This window comes from Saimiri boliviensis, chromosome X (genome assembly GCF_048565385.1).
Source record: "Saimiri boliviensis isolate mSaiBol1 chromosome X, mSaiBol1.pri, whole genome shotgun sequence".
Classification (NCBI taxonomy): domain Eukaryota; kingdom Metazoa; phylum Chordata; class Mammalia; order Primates; family Cebidae; genus Saimiri; species Saimiri boliviensis.
In genome coordinates this window covers 29,230,900-29,247,189 of record NC_133470.1, presented here as the reverse complement: position 1 = coordinate 29,247,189, position 16,290 = coordinate 29,230,900, and the positions used below count along the sequence as shown (strand labels likewise).

At 32.8% G+C, this 16,290-nt stretch overlaps 1 protein-coding gene across 11 annotated transcripts in view; it reads left to right on the top strand.

The window, feature by feature from the left end:
- DMD (dystrophin) overlaps positions 1–16,290 on the top strand; it is a 2,654,855-nt gene that overhangs the window by 1,412,633 nt on the left and 1,225,932 nt on the right. For all 11 annotated transcript variants that reach the window (XM_074391460.1, XM_074391464.1, XM_074391461.1 and 8 more), the window contains one exon: positions 12,325–12,519. In XM_074391460.1, coding sequence (XP_074247561.1) covers positions 12,325–12,519 — 195 coding nt within the window. The remainder of the gene's footprint in view (positions 1–12,324; positions 12,520–16,290) is intronic.

The window sequence follows — 16,290 nt, the reverse complement described above, 5'->3', positions numbered from 1 at the left end:
ATCTCTTCTCGTTTCTTATTCTGGTACTTAAAATTGCTTAATAGGTATCCTAGATCTATTTTCTAAGTTTCTTATTTTTTCACTATTAATATCAGTTTATTTCTATTTTTCTTTAAATTGTGGCATACTTCTGCTTGACTGTAAATAGCCCATTTTTTTTTTTTTTTTTTTTAGCAATCATTATTCTCTTTTCTAAATTGTCTCCTGATTTTTAAAAAACCAGGTAACAGGTTTTCTGTGCTCTAGTGATAACCTTTTAATGTTTATAATTTTATTTTTATTGAATATATCTTCTATTTCTTCTAGTTTACTACTTGTATGGACTCTCAGCTTTATCTTTCTCTTCAACCCCTTGTGTCTTCTGAAAAAGCTTTGCTTTTTTTACTCTCATGTTTAAGTCAAAGAATGTGAATTGTCTTAGAACAAATGCAGTTAAGGTTTTGATGCTCTGATGCATCATGATTGATTGAGAAGCAATGTGAATAATGAGAGTTTTTTTTAATCTGGTGAATAATTGTTTAACAAACTGGAACCTATTCACAAAATGTATGTATGGGCAAACATCTTTGATCTCATGGACACTGGGTGGAAGTAAGGCTGTCCTTAGCCATGTAGTACAGACACTGTCCACTAATGCCTGCATGAAACTAACCAGCAGGTACTGACTCCTTCTTAAGTCAAACAGATGTCCTTAAATCAATGGTCTCCTACAAATCATTCCACATATATACTTGAAAATCATCAGATCCATAATTTCTATCTCAGATCATGCCAAGATACACGTATCTTTAAAATGCCACCAGTTCATCGACTTTTTCTCTTCATCTGCTTTTTTTTCCATAATTTCAGATCCTAATACCGTACATTCTTCTAAATTCTAACAGTTAGTTGTGATTATCTTGAGGTTGTATGTACTTAGCTTAAAGGGAAACAGAAAACATGCCTATGAAGTGATTTACTCATTCTCAACATTTCCATTTTTTGTGTCTATATTTGCACACATACATGTGCACATATATGATTAATAAGCTTTGACCAGATAAATAATGCATATTATGTATGTCACAATAATAGGTTTTAAAATTAATTATCTTCAAAGTTGAGTGAGATTACTTACAGATTTAGGCTGTGTCTACCTAAAAACAAAATACAGTGTATTTAGCAATTCAATTAAACCAATCAGATATAGAATAATAATAAATTGATTGAATTTTCAGCTTGTGACATTTTAATTTGGATTTAGTAGCCAGTCTAAACCAACTCTGTAAAAAACTAATTATGTTACAAGTATTTTCAGAAAGATACAATACCAGCATTAGATTTTTCATATATCTTAGTTTTCACCTTATTATTTAAATTGGAACACGTTGTTATATTTTTAATAAGCAATTTGAAAAAGGAATGTTTCTTTCTTTTATGATTGCCCTTATAAAAGAATATTAATCAAGTGCCCATTAGGTAAGTTTAAGTTAAGTACAGACACATTACTTAATCACATTAAGTATTAGACAGCACTTTGGGCAGAGATTGAGCAGAATAAAAAACCATTACAGAATATACTTAAGTATTAACCTTATCTAGAAATAAAATATATTGTCATTTTCTAGGTTAGCACTATCCAATAGAACTTTCTGAGATGATGGAAATTTTCTATAACTGCACTGTCCAATACAGTAGCTATTGAGGCTACTGAGAACTTAAAATATGGGTAGTACAAACAAGAGTACTAAATTTTTATTGTATTTCCTTTTAAATAATTTTGATGCAATTTTTTTAGCCCAATATAGTTAATGACTACCATACTAAAGAGTGTAATTATAGGCATCTTAACTATCACTCGCATTTCTAATAAAGAAGATACTTCATTGAAAAACATAATCATGACACCTGCATATTTAGACATAGATACTGAGTTGCTACATTAATCTAGAGTTAGTATCCACATTTTCTGAGGAGTGTGACAAATGTTGTATCAAATAATAGTGTGAGTTTATTCTGAAAAATCTATTCAAGTTGATATACCCACAAGGCAACAGAAATTAAGTGATTTAGTAGGATGAAATATAACTGCAGAACTTAAGGTATTTCTATATTCATTTTTTCTTGTGTTACTTTTATTTTCACATTGAGTTAAATATAGGTATGTGTGTGGAATGGAGGGAGGGTTCGTTTTTGCTTGTCAACATATATAAAGATCACTACAGCAAGTATTCCCAAGCTGATATTTTAGAATAGTTTACAATAAAAATATACTCTGGATATATGAATGAAAACTTTTATGGGAAGAGTTTTGGAAGAGTTATCAAAGTTTCAAATGAGTTTTTGACTATAGGTCTTCTCAATGCTTTCAATTTGCTAATAGACATTTTGACACCCATGAAGAAGCTAAAATTAGTATATCTTAATATTGTTGATATATCATGACCTCAAATAATTACTTACGTTTGTATTCATGTATAGTGAGGTACATTAATACCTAAAAGACAACTTAAGGACCTAAACCTGCATGTACAATAGCATGTAGCTAGTTTGCTATGAATTGGAGAAATGTTACATAGTTTAATCAGATTTTAAATCTATAACAATAAAGGTTGAATTATGAAATGAAGAAAATATTCCTGTTTGAATTCTGAATATTCCTAAATATATATTAAGAATGTAGATCATGGCGATTCTAGCCACATCTGTATTTTATAGTTATCCTTTTAAGTTGATGCTTGTTTCTTCATTAGTTTATGCAGCAAATACTCTTGATAACATACTGTATCCTAGGTAGTAGGCATGAGTCTTTGCTACATTTATTTTTTGCTGCCTTATACATTGACTAGGGCATATAATCTATTATGTGTCTTATCTATTAATATGTAGGTTATTTTTTGGAGATGATTTTACAAGGCAGGCCATGATTGTTGTTGCTTATACATTGGTGCTTATGTAGTTGTTATCCTGGTGTCAACAAAAGTCTTTTATTTCTCTTCTCTCACAGGCTATACTTAGTGACTAAAATTTTTTCAAGTTACTAATTTATGTTAATTCTTTGAAAACCTTTATAAAAATGCAAATGTTGTCCTTTGAAAGAAAACACTAAACCACTATAAGCCATTGGCACATTTTCCAGATTCAGTTTATCAGCTTAATTAGATAGTAATTGAACTTGGCCCTGAGGAATTAGGTAAATTTCATGGTATAGAAAGTAAGAATCAACATGAGGCAGGGCAATGAGCAGGTCTGTCCAGACCTTTTATATAGGACACTGTTTACACCTGGCCTTCTAGAAGTAGGGTGTATTTAAAGACTGGCAAATTCAGCATCATCAGCATATCTTTTTCACTTACAGGCTGCCCTACTTTAAAATTTTATTCTAATTTTAGAAAACAAATAATATGGATAAAAAGGATAATTTTTTTCCATATTTTACCTTGATTTCTTATGTATTTTATTGGGTTTTATTCTTTTTTAAAAAGGGGGCAAATTATATTGCTGATCACTTAATTATTATTCTGATGTGGATATCCCCCCCCCTTTTTTTTTGATTACATAGGTTCACATAAGCAATTTTATAGATGATGCAATAAGAAGGGGGAAATCCCAGAAGAGCAAAGCACACTGATTGCTATTTTTTCTATGCAGGTTCATAACCAATATGCTTGGACTCATTAGACTCATTATTCAAAGTCTTTCTACCCAGTAACTTGACTAAACATACAAAAGGAAGTACTGTCAGAATGCTGTTATTGTCATGCCATTATATGTATTCAAAACAGTGATAAGGCAGACTAAACCCATATCAATCTCATCAGCATCATATTCTTTTGTTTTTATGCTTTACTGTTTGAGGGTTTTTTAATCACTCTGGACTGATACAATAATTTTGCCAAATTTGATTGTGATCTGCTTTTATGCTTATAATGTCTATTATAATTATCCAGGAAAAATAAATTTTTTAAAACCCTCAACTTTCTTTATTATTTTAATGACCCCTAGAAGGCAACTTGTCTTTCTCTGAAGACTTGTGAGGCTAGAAGACAGAGCTACTTGTCTAAGAAAATTTAACTCTTTCCCATTGCCTTTTCATTTATGACCCATCTGAATCTACTTAAAGCATGTAATCCTATTTTAGATTTGCATTATCATTGTGTTATTACTTTTAAATAATTCATAATATTTAAGAATATCCTTTTGAGTAAAGATAATCAGATATAAACTGATATATTTTCACATTATGGCTCATAGATTTTCATATTATAGCTCACAGTAAATCATTAATAAATCTTCTTACTTTGAGGATTTGCTTATCTTCATCTTTGTTAACACTAATGAAGTAAAAAAAAGCTCCACCACTATTTTACTGTTTTTGGTCAAGGTAATAGTCTGTTTTTGTCAGTTGGACTTTGGATGCATTGATATATTTTTCATGTGTCATATTTATATGAGATATATGGTTATTTTTTGGCATATGTCATAATAATATGTTATATAGCACATTTTTCTTCTTGAGTTTCTTTGACCTCATAACTCATAAATGGGCCAGTAACCTCAATACATTTAAAGGAGAGAGAAACCTTTTAAATCATGAAAGAAAACATTTTGTTTAAAAACCTAGACATAATGCACCATTTGTTTCAAAACAGGATTGCTTTTATCTCATGCAGTTATGGCCCTTCAAGAAAGAAATTTTATGTAATAAAAAGAATGTGATAACTGGAGCTTCAGATAAATGAAAGTTTATTTAAACTTTGTGAGTGATACCTCTGCCTACTTACATAGCTCAAAATCTCAAAGCTGTTTTGACCTCAACTTTAGATCATACAAATCATAATTTTGATCTGTAATAATTATTAAGCATTGATCAAACTTTTCATTTGTCAACAAAAATAGGTATTTTAAGGTTTATTTCACACATCTTGAATGCTTTCTCTAGAAAATGAGGCTAGTATATTCTTTTGGGTATATATAGTTATAAATGAAAATTAGCACAAAGAAATAAAATGAATTAGTTAGATTATAGCGTTTCCTTGCTAATGATACATGAGTATCTATAATGATATAAGGTTGTAAAGAATGTTAACAAAAGTAACTTGATTTTCAAAAGGTTAGACAGAATTTGTACACATCAGAATTCAGAAGTATATAATTATTCAAGACAGAGTTAATGAAATTCAAATGAAAAGGATTAATCTGAATATGAGTACATGGATTTTGCATAAAGAAGAGAAAATGAACCTGATATTTCCAATTACACTGAGTTTTAAATAACTGTCTGGAATTTTTATTAAACCAAACTGAAAGTCATTTGTTGCACATAGTTTATTCATTATAGATTTGCGTGACTGTGTCAGTAGGAATGCTATACTTTTAAGAAATAGTAAACTAGATCTCCAAGTGTCTGACTCTCTTTTGATTCAATTTGTGGTAGTCTCTTGTATATGAAAATTATGAAAATTCTCTACATATTAAACATTATTGTACATATCAGATTGCTATAATAAGTGAGAATATTCAAACTTAATACAACAGAATTTTCTAGAAAATGAGTTCGCAGTTTCCCAGTGGCGTCAAAGGGTTATTTTGGAATATTTATATTTCTCATGAAAGTTCACAGTATCAACCTTTAGCTTTCTCTATTAAATCTATCTTTACCACTTAACTTCTGTTATCTATGATGACTGGATGCTATGTATCAAGATAGTAAATCCTTTAATAGATTTGTCTTCCTTAAATATATTTAGTGAAAAGCATTAACCTTTTAGACTTTAACTTATAACATATAGCTTAATTGTTGCCCATAGGTAATTGCAATCAGAAACATTTTATTCTATTTTATCTTTATAATGAAAAGAAGAAAAATTTTAAAAAGATTACTTGATTATCATTAGTTTAGGATAGAAATAATTAGATTTTGCTCATTCAGATTTTTCTAGAGTAATAGACTATAGCTTTTTATTTTCTTGATTATGTTCAACTGTAAGAATTTTAATATTTCTAAGTGTTCTAGAAAATTTGTTCATGCCATGGCTGAGCGTGGAGGGATTATTTCCATGAATTGACACCAACTGCTCTATGGCTTATTTGTGACAATCTTGAAAATAGTCACAATATGCATATTATTAGAACATTCCCAACCTGCAGTTCAGAGGCTAATATTTCTTCAAAGAGTGTTTCAGTCAGGTTAATAAAAACTTCTTTGTTATTAAAAATTTTGTTAAAAATGATTTCTAGAACTAGATATAAAATTAAAATTACTTGTCACTTATTTTGGGAACCTAAAATTTTTTTAAAAATTGAACTCTTGTACACCCTGTGTAAAAGGATGGTTACCAGAAAAATTGGCAATTTAGACAGATGCCACATAGCACTCTTCTGAAAGAGATATTCATTGAAATATAGTTGAAAATAGTTTTTATTTTAATGTGCTGATGAATATTTATTAAATTTTTATATAATAAAATAATATATGGCAGACATATTGGATCATGTGAAGAGAAGCTTATCACATGAGAAGCCAGAGTACAGCGTGCAGCCTACATTCTTTAAGCACTTGTTTAGGAATATAACTAATGCCGGGCGCGGTGGCTCAAGCTTGTAATCCCAACACTTTGGGAGGTCGAGGCAGGTGGATCACGAGGTCGAGAGATCGAGACCATCCTGGTCAACATGGTGAAACCCCGTCTCTACTAAAAATACAAAAAATTAGCTGGGCATGGTGGCGCGTGCCTGTAATCCCAGCTACTCAGGAGGCTGAGGCAGGAGAATTGCCTGAACCCAGGAGGCAGAGGTTGCGGTGAGCCGAGATCGCGCCATTGCACTCCAGCCTGGGTAACGAGAGCGAAACTCCATCTCAAAAAAAAAAAAAAAAAAAAAAAAAAAGGAATATAACTAATGATGGATCTTAATAGCTGAGATACAGAATTCTGATCTTAGAGCTCAGATTATTATTTTTAATTAAATCTTATTTATATTTCATTTTATTTTTTATCAACTGTCACTGAATAATTTTTTTCTTATTCTGCTGAAGTTATGGGATACATGCGCAGAACGTGCAGGTTTGTTACATAGGCATACATGTGCAACGTTGGTTTGCTGCACCCATCAACCCAACATCTATGTTAGGTATTTCTCCTAATGCTATCTCTCCCCTTTCCCCTCACCCCCCAACAGACCCTAGTGTGTGATGTTCCCCTCCCTGTGTCCGTGTGTTCTCATTGCTCAACTCCCACTTATGAGTGAGAACATGTGATGTTTGGTTTTCTTTTCTTGTGTGAGTTTGCTGATAACGATGGTTTCCAGCTTCGTCTATGTCCCTGCAAAGGACATAAATTCATTATGGCTGCATAGTATTCCATGGTATATATGTGACACATTTTCTTTGTCCAGTCTATAATTGACAGGCATTTAGGTTGGTTCCAAGTCTTTGCTATTGTGAATAGAGCTGCAGCAAACATACGTGTGCATGTGTCTTTATAGTAGAATGATTTATATTCCTTGGGATTGCTGGGTCAAATGGTATTTCTGGTTCTAGATCCTTGAGTAATCACCACACTGTCTTCTGCAATAGTTGAACTAATTTGCACTCCCACTAACAGTGTAAAAGCATTCCTATTTCTCCACATCCTCTCCAGCATCTGTTGTCTCCTGACTTTTTAATGATTGCCATTCTGACATGAGATGACATCTCACTGTGCGTTTGATTTGCATTTCTCTAATGACCAGTGATGATTAGCTTTTTTTTTTTTCATGTTTTTGGCCACATAAATGTTTTCTTTTGAAAAGCGTTCTGTTTATATCCTTTGCCCACTTTTTGATGGGGTTGTTTTTGTCTTGTAAATTTGTTTAAGTTCCTTATAGATTCTGGATGTTAGCACTTTGTCAGATGGATAGATTGCAAAAGTTTTCTCCCATTCTGTAGGTTGCCTGCTCATTCTGATGATAGTTTCTGTTGCTGTGCAGAAGCTCTTTAGTTTAATTAGATCCCATTAGTCAATTTTTGCTTTTGTTGCCATTGCTTTTGATGTTTTAGTCATGAAGTCCTTGAACATGCCTGTGTCCTGAATGGTATTGCCTAGGTTTTATTCTAGGGTTTTTATGATTTTAGGTCTTACATTTACATATTTAATCCATCTTGAGTTAATTCTTGCATAAGGTGTAAGGAAGGGTCCAGTTTCAGTTTTCTGTATATAGCTAGCCAGTTTTCCTAACACCATTTATTAAATAGGGAATCCTTTCCCCATTGCTTGTTTTTGTCTAGTTTGTCAAAGGTCAGATGGTTGTAGAGGATTCGTGCTATTTCTGAGCCCTCTGTTCTGTTCCTCTGTTCCAGTGGAATATATATATATATATATATATATATATATGTTTTGGTACCAGTACCAAGCTGTTTTGGTTACTGTAACCTTGCAGTATAGTTTGGAGTCAGGTAGCCTGATGTCTCCAGTTTTGTTCTTTTTGCTTAGGATTCTCTTGGCTATACAGGCACTTTCTGGTTCCAAGTCAGTTTTTTCTAATTCTGTGAGGAAAGTCAATGGTAGCTTGATGAGAATAGCATTGAATATGTAAATTACTTTGGGCAATATGACTGTTTTCCTGTTATTGTTTCTTCCTGTCCATGAGCATGGATTGTTTTTCCATCTGTTTGTGTCCTCTTTCATTTCCCTGAGCAGTGGTTTGTAGTTCTCCTTAAAGAGGTCCTTCACATCGCTTGTTAGTTATATTCCTAGGTATTTTATCCTCTTTGTAGCAATTGTGAATGGGAGTTCTCTCATTATTTGGTTCTCTGTTTGTCTGTTACTGGTGCACAAGAATGCTTGGGATTTTTGCACAGTGATTTTGTATCCTGAGACTGTGCTGACGTTGCTTATCAGCTTAAGAAGTTTTGGGGCTGGGACAATAGGGTTTGCTAAATATATAATGATGACATCTGCAAATAGAGATAATTTGACTTCCTCTTTTCCTATTTGAATACCTTTTGTTTCTCCCTTGCCTGATTGCCCTGGCCAGAACTTCCAAAACTATGTTGAATAGGAGTAGTAAAAGAGGGCATCCTTCTCTTGTGCTGGTTTTCAAAGGGAATTCTTCCAGCTTTTGCCCATTCAGTATGACATTGGCTGTGGGTTTGTCATAAATAGCTCTTATTATTTTGAGAGACATTCCATCATTACCTAGTTTATTGAGTGGTTTTAGCGTGAAGAGCTGTTGAATTCTATTGAAAGTCTTTTCTCCATCTATTGAGATAATCATGTGGTTTTTGCCATTGGTTCTGTTTTTGTAATGGATTGCATTTATTGATTTGCATATGTTGAACCAGCCTTACATACCAGGGATGGAGCCAACTTGATCATGGTAGATATGCTTTTTAATATGCTGTTGGATTCAGTTTACCAGTATTTTATTGAGGATTTTCACATTGATGTTTATCAGGGATATTGACCTGAAATTTTGTTTTTTTTTGTTGTGTCTCTGCCAGGTTTTGGTATCAGAATGATGCTGACCCCACAAAATAAGTTAGGGAGGAGTCCCTCTTTTTCTATTGCTCGGAGTAGTTTTAGAAGATATGGTACAAGCTCCTCTTTGTACCTCTGGTAGAATTCTGCTGCAAATCTGTCTGGTCATGGGCTTTTTTTTTTTTTTTTTTTTTTTTTTTTTTTTTTTTTTTTTGGTCGGCAGGCTCTTAATTACTACCTAAATTTCAGAACTTGTTATTTGTCTATTCAGGGATTCGACTTCTTCCTGGTTTAGTTTTGGGAGAGTGTTTGTGTCTAGAAATGTATCCATCTCTTCTAGATTTTCTATTTTATTTGCATAAAGGTGTTGAGAGTATTCTCTGATGATAGTTTGTATTTCTGTGGAGTCAGTGGTAATATCTGCTTCATCATTTTTTATTGTGTCTATTTGATTCTTCTCTCTTTTCTCCTTTACTAGTCTGGCCAGTGATCTATCTATTTTGTTAATCTTTTCAAAAAACCATCTCCTGGATTCATTGGTAAATTTCATTTTTATTTAAAGTTCCTTTATGCAAATGCCAAATACTCAAAATTTGGGTTCACAATTTTGTTTAAGGAAGTAAATGCAAGTTAGCAGACAAAAGTGCGTATATTTTAGTGCCCTTTTCATTACTGCATTTGACCATACAACAAAAATTATATTCACACAATTCTTGCTAGCTGTAATCCACAATTACTATATTATTAAGCACCAATATGAATTTAAGATAGCTGAGAGCATCTCAAATGAAAGTAATGAAGACTGAGAAAACTACATGTCAAAGAGGAATCAGAAAATAGGTATAAGCATCCTAGAACTTTTTTCTTTCAGAAAAAGTGATGAGGACATGCATCAAAACTTGTTTAAATTCCCACTGCTTTTTAAATAACACCTAAATTTTTTCTAAATATTTCAAAAATATGTCTAATTCTGAAACAATTCCCTTGATTAAACATCAAAATAAATAAATAACTACAACTTGTCCTCCACCTAACTCTGTTCCTGATAACAAACACCTTTGTTGTCTAACAACTTACAGGTATAAAATGTGTATCATTAAAAGCAAAGGTAATTATACCATTAAATAAATATAATAAAACATATACTTGCTTTAAATGATGTGGCACTATCTACCTGAGGGGTTAAAGCAACTAATGCAAAGAAGAAAGATGAGCTTATTAACTTGTAAATTCTATTAAGAATAGCATAATGGTCACCAACCTAATGTAATGCCTGCAAAATATAAGCTTATGTTACTTGTGCTGTTAATTTTATTAAGTGTTAAACCTAATGTGTCAGTGAAAACTTCACATTCAAATAGCCTGCTGAGTTATTTTTCTTTTAAATTGGTAAAATGTGTATTATGAAAGAGATAAATTAAGAATTTATTTAAAAAATCTATCATCAAATTCTGGATTTTATTTATCAAATTCTGGCTCAAGTTTCTAATATCCTTTTAAATGTAAATGAGAAATATATGTACACTATCGTTCCATTGATCATGAAGGAATGTGTGCTTGGGTTTGGTCAAGATATGCACAATAAAACAAATGTTGTAAAAGGCATAATTATTTAAAAACTAATTTGTGCAATTCTATGAGTTTGCCAAATCAGAAGTAGATGAGACATCTAAATTAGAATTTCATTTTTTATATCATGTGAGAATTGAGTATAAAAGTCCTAAGTCAGGTAAGTTAAAAAGAAACATACACAGACCAGCTTATAAATTTTACTCATCTTTGTGTGGGGCTCAGTCTAAGATCCCCAAAGTCCAATTTATTACATTACTGCAAAAATGAGTATGCTCTTGTCATAAAAGGCTGTGCAGTAATAAATGACTCTGTTAGCATGCTTTTTATCTGAACATGCCCAGAGACCCTACCACTGAAACCCTCAGGTGACCTCATCAACAGGCAGGTGGCAGTTAGTCAAATCTAGACAAAGTTACTGGGAGAATAATTTCAATTACAATAATTTTTCTGCCTATAGTGTAGACAGAAGAGAGCAGAGGTCATCCGTTTTTCTGAATTTGTATGCCAAATAGTATTATTTTTTGCTCTTATAAGAAATAGGGAAAGAGGCATTACTGAGAAACTCCAAAAGGACTCTGGAGTTAGAAATTCTCATCATACCTGGCTCTTGGATCCCAGTTAGAAAAGTGTAGATGCAAAAGAAGAGGTTAGAGGTCCCTTATGTCTCAGGACATTCTGGAGTTCTTCTTAAAATATAAATTCCACAGTCACTTCTGCTCATATAGCACTTAAATTAGCAGCTTAACTTAGGAGGACACTATCAACAAAAACAGGAGCTAATGTCTAGAATTTGGTGGAGAAGAGGGCTTGATACAAAGTTACATGCCAGCCTCACTACTTTATATCTGTTGTATCTCAATGAATATCATAGGGAAAATGTATAGGAATGTAACCTTCGTTACGAATAAAACAGATATGAACCCCCCTCACCCAATCTCATACCTAGATTTCCAGAAAAACTAGAATTTTAAATGCCAGTTGCAAATTAGAAATTTAAATGCCAGTTGCAAAAATCATCTTTTTCTCAGAATAAAACTACACTCCTTATGACATCATGTTCTTTCTTGTTATATTCATGGTGCTGATATGTATGTATCGCTTATTATGAAATGTTTCTAATGCTTTTTGGTAGAAGTAGTTATATAATCAACAAATAACCTTTATACTAGAGTTATTATTGTAAGTTTTTGAATCCGGTTTCAGCCCAGTTTGTAGATTGAGTTGTCAGCTATAGAATGAAACCTATGTAAACTCAGTAGAGGAGTCTTCAATGTTAGGAAGCTAAAAGAATTGTTCTTTTGTATATCTATACCAGCACACTGTCCGTGAAGAAACAATGATGGTGATGACTGAAGACATGCCTTTGGAAATTTCTTATGTGCCTTCTACATATCTGACTGAGATCACTCATGTCTCACAAGCCCTATCAGAAGTGGAACAACTTCTCAATGCTTCTGACCTCTGTTCTAAGGACTTTGAAGATCTCTTTAAACAAGAGGAGTCTCTGAAGGTAAGAGGAAAGCACTTTCATTTAGATTTTACAAGATGATCATATTGATCATTCATAGTACTAGAACAATTGACATAAATTGAATACATCATGACAGCATTTTGACTTACACTTGGAATTCTTAAAAATACTTTATAGTGTGGTTTGCTTTAGAAATCTGGGGTAGAAAGAGAGACATAAGTGAGAAGATGTATCTTTTTTTTTTTTTTTTTTTTTTTTTTCGAAACGGAGTTTCGCTCTTGTTACCCAGGCTGGAGTGCAATGGCGCAATCTCGGCTCACCGCAACCTCCGCCTCCTGGGCTCAGGCAATTCTCCTGCCTCAGCCTCCTAAGTAGCTGGGATTACAGGCACGCGCCACCATGCCCGGCTAGTTTTTTGTATTTTTAGTAGAGACAGGGTTTCACTATGTTGACCAGGATGGTCTCGATCTCTCGACCTCATGATCCACCTGCCTCGGCCTCCCAAAGTGCTGGGATTACAGGCTTGAGCCACCGCGCCCGGCCAGAGAAGATGTATCTTACAATATTTAGTGTTGAAAGACATCCTAAAATGAAGAAATTCACAAAATAATCATTTTTACATGAAGTAGGGACAGAAAGGAACCACCAGAAAATAAACTTTGATGGAAGAACAGTTTATTCCTAGCCAATAGACTAATTTCCTTTCATTTTCCTAAAAGGGAAATTAGATTTTTCATTTATACCTAATGCATATTATTTTTGTTTTACGTTTTTCACAGGTACATATTCAATTTCAAATTAATGTCAATACCTATGCCACAGTATATTGAATAAAATTGAATAGAAATCAATAAAATATTTTTTATAACTGCCAGCTAAAGGCTACCAACAACATCCAGCTGTTTTCAAATCACTAACAGCAAGTTACTGAATTCTGAAGTAAGACAAATCATGATAAGGAAATAGGCTATGAATTTTAGAAGGCAGTGTTTGAAGATAAATGAATGTAGGATCAAGAAAGTGTACATAATAATGTGTCTCCATATAATTTTCGTGATCATACATTTTACACTCAAAATGAAATAGTATACCGAGAGCTTAGTATTTTCCAATGCAAACAGCATACGATTATAGGTGAAAGATGAGTTTGCTATCAGCAGCACATATTAGCTAAAGTACTTTATACTCAAATGAATTCTTAGGAGCTCATGCTGTATCACATATTTGCCTGTATAAATGTACAAATAGATAAAGCTATTTGTTTGTTTTGGAAATCGGTGTTGTGGCATCTTCAGTGACTTGACTTTAATATCTTACATTATATGAAATAAGCTATACAATGACACAGTAAAATAAGAGCTTCACAAATCTCTGGAACTATTCCATTCATGTCATATGGTATCTTTTCTTATTCTCTTTGAAGTAGAAGTCAAATCATTTATTGGTACAGTGAAGAAATCTAATCACTTGATAAAGGTGACATGCCAGAATTCCTGTCATTATTTCTATTAACTAAGTTCTTATGGCAGCATAGTTGCAAGTTCATCATTGTCATTCAACATGTAAATTATAGCTAATGAGCTAATATTCATTCCTTCCCAGGTTCGTGGACATTTGGTTCAGGAGAGCAGTGACCCTGATCTTATGATATTGCCCATTAAATAACTCTGTCTCCATACTTGCTAACCTGGCATACTCAGAATGATAGACCCTTGACTACACTGATAGTCAATCATTTGTTTATCCTAATATATTTGATATTATAGCTGACAGCAATCGTAATAGTATTGATTATTGTGGTTTACAATATGGTATTATTGCAGGTTTAATTTAGCTGGATGGTTAAATCCCCATAAGATGCAGTTGTGGGCATGATTCCTTCTCTCTCCCAACAAATCTCCAGCAGGTGAATGGGTTTCCTACCTTCATTGACTTTTTGAAGGGGGATAGTTTTGAGCTCAGTCTTTTCGTCAATGAATATGTATTTCCTGTTAAAGGCATTCATCATTGTCATTATCCAGCAGTAAAAATAGAAAAGCAGTGCATAAATTGTACAGCTGCTGGTTGGGAAGGTTTGAAATTAAATTGTAGTTGATTTTATTCCTGACAAATTTACATGAATCAAATTACAGAACTACAGTAGATATTGCTGTGCTTTAAAATACATATTTTTTGAAAGTGCAGAATAACATAGATGATACATAATAAGTTAAAATAATTACTTTCTAAACAAAATACAACTAAAATAGCACTTATGGTTTCAGTAGATGTATTGAATTGGAAAGCTACCTAATCATGTTGACAGAGACTATGCAGATAAACACCAACTTACATGTGGAAATCTACATTTAATAGCAAAAACGCAAGCTTAAGCAGAGCTAGAGAGGAATGAGAAATGTACACATAAGTTATATTTTCTTTCTTATTTCAGAGCCAATATTAGCAGTTAATAAATTGATGATGATTATTTATATATACAAAGTTAATACTCATAACAAACAAGATTACATAATTTTGAAAGAAAATTTTTGAAAGTCTAGGACAGTATTATCTTGCATTTATTTTAAGAAAAAAATCATTTTCATGATAAATTTTTTCTGAATATAATTACTGTGTTAAACTATCAAATCCTGCTTTAAAGTACCTCATATGAAAGCATGAACCTAGAGTTTCAAGTTACCAAAAGGTTTTCTCTTGAGAGAGTTAAATATTTGAAAGCTTTTCCTAAAAGGTGAAATTATCCACTAAAAGGCTTAAATGAAAGGATTTTTCATAATTTGTTCATGTACCTAATTTTACTGAAAGCATCAATTTTATTGGAGTATAAAATACTCTTGGGACATCACCCATATCATTTCCTGACTCAGCATGCCTTGTACTCTGACTAGCAGCTGCCAACTCAAGGTGCCTTTGACTGTTTGTCTTAGTACTCTCTCTAGTAATCAAAACCCGTGAGTGTCAGGTAGTTAAAGCTCTGCATCTCCCATGTTCCCCAGAAAACCTCAATCAATGACAAATAGCTTTTAGTAGATAAACACCACTACTCACTCATTCTTCAGTTGGGGTAACTCTGAAGGATGATTTATGCTGTGACCCAAAATTCTGTTCCAGGATTAGGACCCCATCGCACACAGTAAAAAACTACCTCATAGGATATTTTTATTTGCTCCCTGTCCTACCTTACATACTCTTTTATCAGTGCTTCCTTGGATCATTCCCAAATATATCCCTTGTCTTAGAATCTGCTTATAGGGGAACTCTATCTAGGACAATTTTGAAATAAATAATGACATATTTAATGTGTAGTTAGCATTTACCTAGAGAAATACTTAGAGAAATAATACCTAGAGAAATAATAATAACTAGAGAAATAATTCATGCCTTTGGTGTGGAATTCTTCAAGTGATTCTCCTGCTCGCTTGCTGAAGAGATCCTTAGCTGTTCAATTAGGCCTTTGTATCCATAAATGTGAATTTTTTAGTACAAAAATAAGAACATAGCTTATAATAAGAATGGCAACTAGGCTTTAACTTTTGCGATTATTGAGAATCAACTTACAGCTAATAACCTTTATGGTGAATAGCTGAATGTTTTCACCCTAAGATCATGAACAAGAAAAGGATATGTGCCCATATCCCTTCAATATTCAACATTGTCCTGGAGTTTCTAACCACTGAAGGGAGGAGGAAGGAAGGGAAGAAGTAGGGAAGAAAGAGAGTGAGGTATGAGGGAGGGAGAAAAGAAGAAAAGAAATAAGAAAATAATGAGAAAAAGAAAGAAGGAAATAAATGGAAGGAAAGAAAAATGTCA